The 10,091-nt window shown below is 36.8% G+C and overlaps 1 protein-coding gene across 15 annotated transcripts in view; it reads right to left on the reverse strand.

Moving 5' to 3' along the window:
• The window catches only part of rca2.1 (regulator of complement activation group 2 gene 1), a 44,778-nt gene extending 34,830 nt beyond the window's left edge, over positions 1 to 9,948 (reverse strand). For 9 of the 15 annotated variants that reach the window (XM_052595062.1, XM_052595061.1, XM_052595059.1 and 6 more), the window contains exons 1-7: positions 9,830 to 9,947; positions 9,244 to 9,369; positions 5,668 to 5,710; positions 1,817 to 1,941; positions 1,468 to 1,564; positions 1,280 to 1,356; positions 967 to 1,149 (exon numbers count right to left, since the gene is read on the reverse strand). In XM_052595062.1, the coding sequence (XP_052451022.1) occupies positions 967 to 1,149; positions 1,280 to 1,356; positions 1,468 to 1,564; positions 1,817 to 1,941; positions 5,668 to 5,710; positions 9,244 to 9,316 (598 nt within the window). In that variant the 5' untranslated portion in view covers positions 9,317 to 9,369; positions 9,830 to 9,947. Of the gene's footprint in view, positions 1 to 966; positions 1,150 to 1,279; positions 1,357 to 1,467; positions 1,565 to 1,816; positions 1,942 to 5,667; positions 5,711 to 9,243; positions 9,370 to 9,829 lie in introns of all 15 variants that reach the window. The other 6 variants (XM_052595063.1, XM_052595060.1, XM_052595052.1 and 3 more) reach the window with 5 other exon arrangements.
• Positions 9,949 to 10,091: the final 143 nt, after the last annotated feature.

Consider the following 10,091-nt stretch of genomic DNA (forward strand, 5'->3'; position numbering starts at 1 on the left):
CTTCAAATTCTTCTTGTCACCAACAGCCGTGTGGGCAACATGCCAAATAAAGTGCCTTGCGCTGCAGTCGTCTTGAGTTCAAGTCCCAGCTCAAGTAACTTTCACGATCCCACCCCTCCATCTTTCCACTTCAATTCTTATCAGATCTAAACTACTCTATCATAATAAAGGCAAACATGCAAAATAAAAGCAATTGCTAATTCATTTATGTAGAGAAATTAAAAAGGTAATAATAAGGAGTTGATGTCTTCATATACTCTAGACATACAATAACATAACATACATAACATACAAGCGTTTCTGCATCAATGTATGTGTGTTGTAGGTGTGAAACTTTTAGGAATCTTTTCCAAAATCTAGATGATCTTATTCCCAGTTAGCGATATTTAAACTGCCTCCTTACAATCTGCTCAAAATTTAATTCATAATGAGCTCACATATTATTAACCCTGCGATAATTGCAGTATGAGGATTGTTTGCTCACAATGACTCCATATATTCCTGGAGAGACTTAAGATGAAAATATCTACCATCACAAGTTTCACTTGTGTTAGTGCAAATGTGTTGGTTTATTTGTTCTCTGTTTAATTGTATTTATTTACTTAAACTTGTCTCTAAAACATGCATGTAATAAAAGTCGAAAGTCGATTTTTATAAAAAAAAAAATGGTATGTTCCAATTTGGGGAGAGTGGGAAAAAAGGTGTATTTCAGATGGCCACCACTAGGGGTTGCGGTAAACAGAGAGAGAGCCTCAATGTTGTGGAGGGGAGTTGGTAATGTTTTTAGTACTTGCAGTTTTAGTTTAAGACTATTTTTATTACAATCTTTGTTTTAAGCTCTTATACCTATTATATTATATTATATTATATTATATTATATTATATATTTTTTATTCATTAACAGGTAGAAACTCATAAGTGATTTTTTTCCTTCATCTCTTGACTGCCATTTGAACTATAACTTACCAAAACATGTCGGTGGATCTGGTTTAAAGGTTCCATCCTCAGAACAATGAAGTGTGGATTGACCAATAAGATTAAGTCCTGGGTTGCATCTATAGGTGACTGCATCTAAATAATCATAACTCTCCAAAGAAACATCTTCAAGTTGCCCATGTTCTATAGCTGGAGGTGCTGAACATTTCACCGCTAAAGAGAAAAACATATCCAAATGAAGAGGTATTTATAATTTTTTTTATTAATCCTCTTTTAATACAAATTGGAAATTGTTTTGTGCTCTTCAATATCATATTTGATTCAAATGTAAGAATTGACATACGTTCACAGACAGGATCTCGGCCATCCCATCCGCCGTCTCTACATGTTCTTGTTGTTTCTTTACCCGCTAGCATGAATCTGAAAACAATGATTCTCCTCTTACCAAATACTCAAACACAGCTCACAATCTAAATTCTATATGGTTTAAAACACACTTAATCCAGCACAAAGAAAGTGACTTTCACTTACCCTTCATTACAAACTGGTTTAGCAGTGTCACCAAATAAATTTCCAGTCATTTCATATCTCCCATGAAGAAAATCCTGAAGGCTTCCACAGGATTTTCCTGTAATGTACAGTATTCAAGATATTGACTGATTTAGAATTAGTGCTCTCTAAATACTGTAATCTGTAATAAAATAAGATGAAATGTTTGATACTGTCATACATCCTTCTGTCAGCGGCAAAACCACTGTGAGCTATTTAATGAATTTTAAGCTACTTTATGACTTGTTGACCTATAATATACATCCTTTCACATATCTCAATTAGATTTTACAGATGTGGGGTACTTAACATATTTAATGTCAGTACATACTTGTGCAACGGAGTTCCAGATTTGTCCACTGGGTTCCCTGACAGGTAACTGATTTAGATGCTCCTGAGTTAACTGGCCTGTGTCCAGTCATGCACTCAAATGTTACAGTGGATCCATCTGAGAAACTTTGAGTCGAGAGATACTCTGCTGTTAACACAACATTTCTTGATGCAAAAGAAGACTGTATGACCAGGGTCGATTTAGTGATTTGGAGATCCCCGGCAAAATAGAGGAATGGGGCCCTATACATTTGCACACATTAACCTCGATAAACCTTGAGGTTCTTTTCTCTGTTGTGATGCTTGCTGCTGCACAACAGTACCCCATAGTTGTGTCAAAATGTTTTTATATTTTTCATGTATGTATAATTTTTTTTTTACGCCAACCAGTGCAGTTACATTATTCACATTTAAAAAGGTTATAACAGTATTACAACTAAACTTTAAAAATGAACTTTAAAAACCTTTATTTTACCTAACTACAAATTTAAATGAAACTTAATATATATATATATATATATATACACACAGTCGTGGCCAAAAAGTTTTGAGAATTAAATAAATATTGGAAATTGGAAAAGTTGCTGCTTAAGTTTTTATAATAGCAATTTGCATATACTCCAGAATGTTATGAAGAGTGATCAGATGAATTGCATAGTCCTTCTTTGCCATGAAAATGAACTTAATTCCAAAAAAACCCTTTCCACTGCATTTCATTGCTGTCATTAAAGGAACTGTTGAGACCTTAGGTGTTTCTCAATGTCAAGGAAGGATCCTCGGAAGCCAGTATTTCGAGGATGCTACGTCATCGACATCCGTCGAAGGACTGTTCCAATGTCGAGGATCCACGGAATTTCAACCAAGGACTGAGTCCTTCATTCGAAGAATATCCCATACACAGGAAAAGATGCATATGTGTATCCTTCACACTCTTTGCGCTTTCAAATCACCCACAATCCTATGCGCGCAGCTTTGCTATCTAACGTTAGTTCAAAAATTCAAAAATGTCGAACGTTAACGTAGTCGGAGCGTTAATGGTTTTTATTTACGTTACCAAACATTTGTTATAACTGTAGTAAATATAAGTAATGTTTGACGTTTAAATGCCAGTACAAATTACTACCATATTGATATTGTAAATTATACAAATACAAATGGTTAACTAAACCGGACCTGTCATTTAACAATTGGTTGCGTCATCGGCATTTATTTTATAAATAACTAGTTAAGTTGTCCAAAGTAATTTAATGATACCATTCACAGCGTTATTCAAATGGACCTTTTCACTGACGTAATGACGCAATTACGTGCACTTGCTAGTCTGTTCCATTTACGTGTTCTCCGAATGCTAAAGAGGAGTCTCACCTAGCCTCTGAAGGAAGTGACTTGGAAGGATCAGTCCTACCGAGGAAGTATCCTTGACATTGAGAAACGCCTCATTTCAGTGATTGTCTTGTTAACTCAGGTGAGAATGTTGACGAGCACAAGGCTGGAGATCATTATGTCAGGCAGATTGGGTTAGAATGGCAGACATGACATGTTAAAAGGAGGGTGATGCTTGAAATCATTGTTCTTCCATTGTTAACCATGGTGACCTGCAAAGAAACGCGTGCAGCCATCATTGTGTTGCATAAAAATGGCTTCACAGGCAAGGATATTGTGGCTACTAAGATTGAACCTAAATCAACAATTTATAGGATCATCAAGAACTTCAAGGAAAAAGGTTCAATTCTTGTAAAGAAGGCTTCAGGGCATCCAAGAAAGTCCAGCAAGCGGCAGGATCGTCTCCTGAAGAGGATTCAGCTGCAGGATCGGAGTGCCACCAGTGCAGAGCTTGCTCAGGAATGGCAGCGGGCAGGTATGAGCGCATCTGCACGCACAGTGAGGCGAAGACATTTTTTTGAAGATGGACTGGTGTCAAGAAGGGCAGCAAAGACCACTTCTCTCCAAAAAAAACATCAGGGACAGATTGATCTTCTGCAGAAAGTATAGTGAATGGACTGCTGAGGACTGGGTCATATTCTCCGATGAAGCCCCTTTCCGATTGTTTGGGGCATCTGGAAAAAGGCTTGTCCGGAGAAGAAAAGGTGAGCGCTACCATCAGTCCTGTGTCATGCCAACAGTAAAGCATCCTGACACCATTCATGTGTGGGGTTGCTTCTAATCCAAGGGAGTGGGCTCACTCACAATTCTGCCCAAAAACACAGCCATGAATAAAGAATGGTACCAAAACACCATCCAACAGCAACTTCTTCAAACAATCCAACAACAGTTTGGTGAAGAACAATGCATTTTCCAGCACAATGGAGCACTGTGCCATAAGGCAAAAGTGATAACTAAGTGGCTCGGGGACCAGAATGTTGAAATTTTGGGTCCATGGCCAGGAAACTCCCCAGATCTTAATCCCATTGAAAACTTGTGGCCAATCCTCAAGAGGCAAATACTGACTCTTTGCATAAATGTCATGAAATTGTCGATAAAACCCTTTGAAACGTATGAAGTGCTTGTAATTATATTTCAGTACATCACAGAAACAACCGAAAACAAAGATCTAAAAGCAGTTTAGCAGCATAAGTTTTGAAAACTAATATTTATGTAATTCTCAAAACTTTTGACTACGACTGTATAGAACATATCTGCATAGGCCTGTGTGTGTGGAAAGTAACTATGTGTCCTTTACTTGGTTTCTTCTCATAAACAAATAAGCAAGCAGTATTTAAAATAATAAACATACAATACGCATTGTTGCTCAGTGTTTAATTACAGCTTCAAATTAGGGCTGCACAATTAATCAAATTTCTAATAGCATTTACAATTATGGATGGCACAATTACATAATCGTTCAAAGCAGCAATTAATAGTTTGTTATTCTGCATCTTTAAGATACCTTTTTTTATTTTTACATGTTAACATTTCAAGGTTTTTCCATTGTTTTCATTTTAGTTTCAGTATAACGTAATACCACACATATTTTTCCCTTTTTATTTATAGGAAAAACTAATCCAATGTTTAGTTGACATTTGAGGCTTAATACTATAGAAAAGCAATAAAAGTTTTTTTCAGTTAGTGTTTTCAGCTTGTTTATTTTCATATAAAAATATGGCATGCAGTTGCGTAAAACAAAAGTGTAAACATCATTAATTTAATTGTAATTTATAATCGCAATTACAATTTCAAAGGAATAATCGAAAATCATGATTTTTGTCATAATCGTGCAGCCCTTCAGATGCATTTTATTTCATTTACTACAAGGATACACAAGCAGGATGCAGACATGCAGACAGTTGCCGCCGTAATGAACACCACAATATTTGTGTGTCCACAGCTTAAAGGTGCTGTAGGGAACTTTTGTAAAAAAAATATTTTTTTTATATTTATTAAACCTGTCATTATGTCCTGACAGTAGAATATGAGACAGATAATCTGTGAAAAAAATCAAGCTCCTCTGGCTCCTCCCAGTGATCCTATTGCCATTTGCAGAAACTCCATCGCTCCCGGTAAAAAATAACCAATCAGAGCTGCGGTCCGTAACTTTGTTTGTGTTCAAAATGTAGAAAAATGTATATAATAAGCGAGTACACCATGAATCCATTTTCCAAACCGTGTTTTTGGCTTGTCCTGAATTACTATGGTGCACCTATAATAAGTGTTTATATTCAGACTATTTTAGATTGCTTTGGGGATACCTCGGCGGAGTAACCCAGTACCCATGTTCTTCCGCAAGACGCAAGCAGTTCTGTTTATTAACCACTAGAGCGTCAAAAGTTCCCTACCGCAGCTTTAATATGCATCTCCTCTATGAAAAGCATTTATGGGCCCCTTGTCTTTTGGGGGCCCAAAGTGGTCGCTTACCTTTGACTAATGGACGAGTCTGTCTCTGGCTGTGTGCATTGGGCTGAGGAGAAGATTAAATCACATGCTTTTAATCCAATATAGACTAGAATTCCAATAACCCGGTCATTGGGCAACTTTATTCATTCAGATAAATTACAAAAAGTACTTGTATTTGTTATGTATACATGCAGTGTTTGCTTTAATCCTTTGTCTGTTGTTGTACCTGATCTTTTGTGGAGTCTTTTGCTGGATGTCAAGTGTTTAACTCAAATCCTTTTGGGTTTTAAACATTTTCTCACAAAATTTTTCATACAATTATCTAGGGTAAGGGTAAATAATACTACAATTATTTACCCTTTTTTGTTCCTTCAAATTATGGTATAGACTGTGTACCATATTATTAATGTGAACCAGGACCACAAAACCAGTCTTAAGTGTCAAATTTTCGAAATGTATATTTATTGATAATGATTGAATAAGCTTTCCATTGATCTATGGTTTGTTAGAATCTGACAATATTTGGGAGAGATACAACTATTTGAAAATCTGGAATCTGAGGGTGCAAAATCTAAATACTGAGAAAATCTTAGCAATGCATATTACTAATCAACAATATAGTTTTGAAAGATCTTCATGGATCATGATCTTTCCTTAAAGGCGCAATATGTAATTTTTCTGCTTTAAAAATAGCAGAAATCACTATATCTATGTTATATATATATTTTAGTTGTGTACTTACATCATCCCGACAGTTTCCGCGAACTTTCAAATCCGGAGAAAATTAAAGTTTCTATAATTAGTTTATATATATATATATGTATAATAGTTTATAGAAGACACGGCATGTTTCTTTATTTCCGTTTTGTCGCCCGTCTATGGCGTCATATAAACTTTGACCCCTGTAGTTTATCTAACTTCCTGCGGAACCGCCAAATACAAAGGTGAACAGAAACAAAGACGAGACGAAGAAGAAAAAGTAGTAGCCTTGATCGAGACTATTATATTTTATATTTATATTGTTTATATTCGTATTTAAACCTCAATCAATAACTTAGTCATGGATCATGATTATGCTTTGGCTGCATGTTCTGTGAAACGCAAACGAATGGGTGAAATAAATGACCCGAGATGGTTTTTGGACAAGAGAAGCAACAAGACACGGGTAAATATTGGAGTTGCATTTCCAAGATAGAGAGAGTTTCGTGACAAGCTGAAACTACAGAGAGATGCCAAACTCGCTTGCATTCTGATAAACAGGTGTGCATCCATTCAGCTAACTTTATCTATCCGTATATTTTGTGAAACGATGTCTTGTGTAAAACGCAGACAGACTAGCTCTCATGTAAATCTACATTTGTTCTATATCTAGCTGAATAAAGTAGCTTCAAATGCAGTTCTCTAACTTGTTCGATATCATAGTATAACGTAATTATAATTATTAACGAAAGGCGACCGTGTTTTTTAACATATATTACTACTAGCTAGATGGAATATTGATTTGATAGGGGTCTCATAATTCATATAGACGGTTTCATCGGGCGCACGCGCCTGGACCTAAGTTAACTTCCGGTCTGTGTTGTGTATATCGGTCTGGCTGCAGTGCCTTCTACAAACGCAGTTAAAGGCAAGGTGATGAGTAGACTGAAGTTGGGCTCAGGTGGTTGTGCTGCGGGGTGTGTTTCCCATACATTTATTTATTTTTGGAGACTCGCCACAATTTTAAAACTGATCTTTTTTCAAAAAGGCTTCATTGAATAAACATGAGTAACGTTACGTACTGCACGTTTAATAATAATAATTCCTTACATTTATATGTTTAAAGGGGGGGGTGAAATGCTCGTTTTCACTCAATATCCTGTTAATCTTGAGTACCTATAGAGTAGTACTGCATCCTTCATAACTACAAAAAGTCTTTAGTTTTATTATATTCATAAGAGAAAGATAGTCTGTACCGATTTTTCCCGGAAAAACACGACCGGCTGGATGCGTGACGTGTGGACGGAGCTAAAGAATCACGAGCGCCAGTAGGCTTTTGCGTTAAGAGCATGTGGAAACTGTGACATTACCGTGAGGGAAAAACCATCATCCAAAACAAACCATGGCTAACAGTCAGATTCAGCGTATATTTATGATCCAGAATCAGATCCCGAGGCTAAAACTGAACGAGCAGCAGCAGCAGCAGCAGCAACGACTCGCTCCGAGCGGGGTTCGAACCCGGGTCTCCGGCATGGGAGGGGACGCACTAACAAGGAGGCAGAGATATTTTAAGCAGTTTTACTCACCGCGTGCGGTTCCAACACACGATCGTGACCCTTTTTCGTTGGGACTGCATCATCCTTAAGCAATAAATGATACGCAAATCCGGCATCAAACTGGGCCTTGTTTGTAAAACAAGCATCTTCGAAATGCAGGGAACAAACAAAAACACTTGCACAACTCCGTTGATGCTCTGTAAAAATAAACTCCATCCACTGGTCCCATAATGCTGTTTTTTTTTTTTTTTTGGTAATCTGTGCAGGGTTGTCTTGCCCTGGCAACCAAAAACGCACTCCTTTTGTGACTTTTCGCGACGCTCTCGCTCTGATCAGTGAATGTCTGTGCTCTCAGTGCTCTGCTCTACGGGAGCGCACGCTCTTCCGGCAGAAGTGCCCTCAGGACCCATATAAGGAAATTCCGCTCCATCTAACGTCACACAGAGCCATACTCGAAAAAAACTTTCCGAAACTTGTGACAAACCGGAAGTATTTTGGGAACAAAAATACTCCTTCAAACGTACAACTTAATTTTTGAAACTTTGTCCATGTTTAGCATGGGAATCCAACTCTTTAACAGTATAAAAAACCCTTTAAATATCAAAGCGAGGCACAGGTGTTTTTATATTGCTGTATTTTTGAAGGAAGACTTGCCTGTTATATGCCTGATAGCAGCATATGAGCGTACCAGCTCTGCTTCGTTTACAACTGTTATTGGGGAAACCTCTGTTTCTCGCGCTTTATGTCTATGCTTAAAAACATCTCCTGTTGGCAAATAATGAATTTGCATTTTCATTAAGTCCGCCTGATCCACGCAGCAAACATTTTGTTTGTTATCAAAAAATATCTACTCTAGAGGGACTTGGCTGTTGTTATTGATTCTATTTGGAAGTCTACCGGAAGTTAAGTTAGGTCCACAAAAGCGCTCATGCGCAGTAACGTTTGTTTATGTTGTTGCTGTTGAAACCATCTATATCTCTCCGTTCGAAAAGACGTGATTGTCAAAATACTAAGTTAGAATGAGTGAGGAATGTGGGAAGCGACAGAGCGCGTGTTCCAATGAACAACAACTCCCATGAGCCTTACGCTCTTTCCCGACGTCATCAAAGTACGTCTTATGTTATTATTTTGATTAAGTGACCCCTGGTGGCCAAAAATTCCATACTGTACGTTTAATATCATAATGATTTTTGGCATAAAAGAAAAATCAATAATTTTGACCCATACAATGTTGTTTTGGCTATTGATAAATATATACCCCAACGACTTAAGACTGGTGTAGTGGACTAAGGTCACAAATGTCATTGCAGCTATCAGAATGACGAATATGTATCAAACTCACCTCTGATGCTCCCAGCTTTCAGAAGACTCAGGAAGAGTGCAGGAGCACAAAGATTCAGCAACATAAATGCCATAGTCTCTGAACATTGGTGAACTAGCCCAATATAATTTCAGAATAATTAGTTTTCTGCAAAACAGCAGTGGAACAGCAAATTATAAGGGATATTCTTGGATTCAGGGTGAGTCGCATGTTATTGACGCCCACAATTCATGCAGAATCAAATGGATTTGAAGAACACTGAAGCCATTTCATTTACAAGGAACATGAGTTTGGTCATATCTCTCTTTTCTTTAAGCCTTTAATAGACACTACAAACTTTAAAAGGGCACATAGTAGGCTTATCTCTTCAGTGTTCTTTTTGAATTAAAGGTAAATCTTTTTAATTAAATACCCAACAAGAAATGAATAGAACTGTATTAAAATTAGTTTTAATGTAGTAAATATTTAATATTTAAGAACAATTCCTTGAGTCTTTACCCAGAGGTGTTCTTAGCAAAAATACACAATCTCTAAAACTTAATGCTAAGATTAACATTGTTTAAAAAAGCAGATTAAAAGTAAAAAAAATAAAAGGAACTTTACTCACACTGAAGCCGAGTCCTTAATAATTTGTGAGTCCTCAACAATACTCATGAAAAGATGAAGACTGGGGAAAACAGGATGGGTGTGCACAAGTATAAATCCCGGTAACCTGATCCAGCAACTTGCAAAAAAGTTCAATATAGAAGTGTAGCTTGAACAGGGCTATTTTTTTTTTTTTTAGTAGCAGTAGAATTTATGTTTGTTTAATCAGCATGCATTGCAGCTTGAAAAATATTTGGCTACTATTATTTAAAAATAATCAATGC

Source organism: Carassius gibelio, chromosome B23, assembly GCF_023724105.1.
Source record: "Carassius gibelio isolate Cgi1373 ecotype wild population from Czech Republic chromosome B23, carGib1.2-hapl.c, whole genome shotgun sequence".
In the NCBI taxonomy this organism is placed as follows: Eukaryota; Metazoa; Chordata; class Actinopteri; order Cypriniformes; family Cyprinidae; genus Carassius; species Carassius gibelio.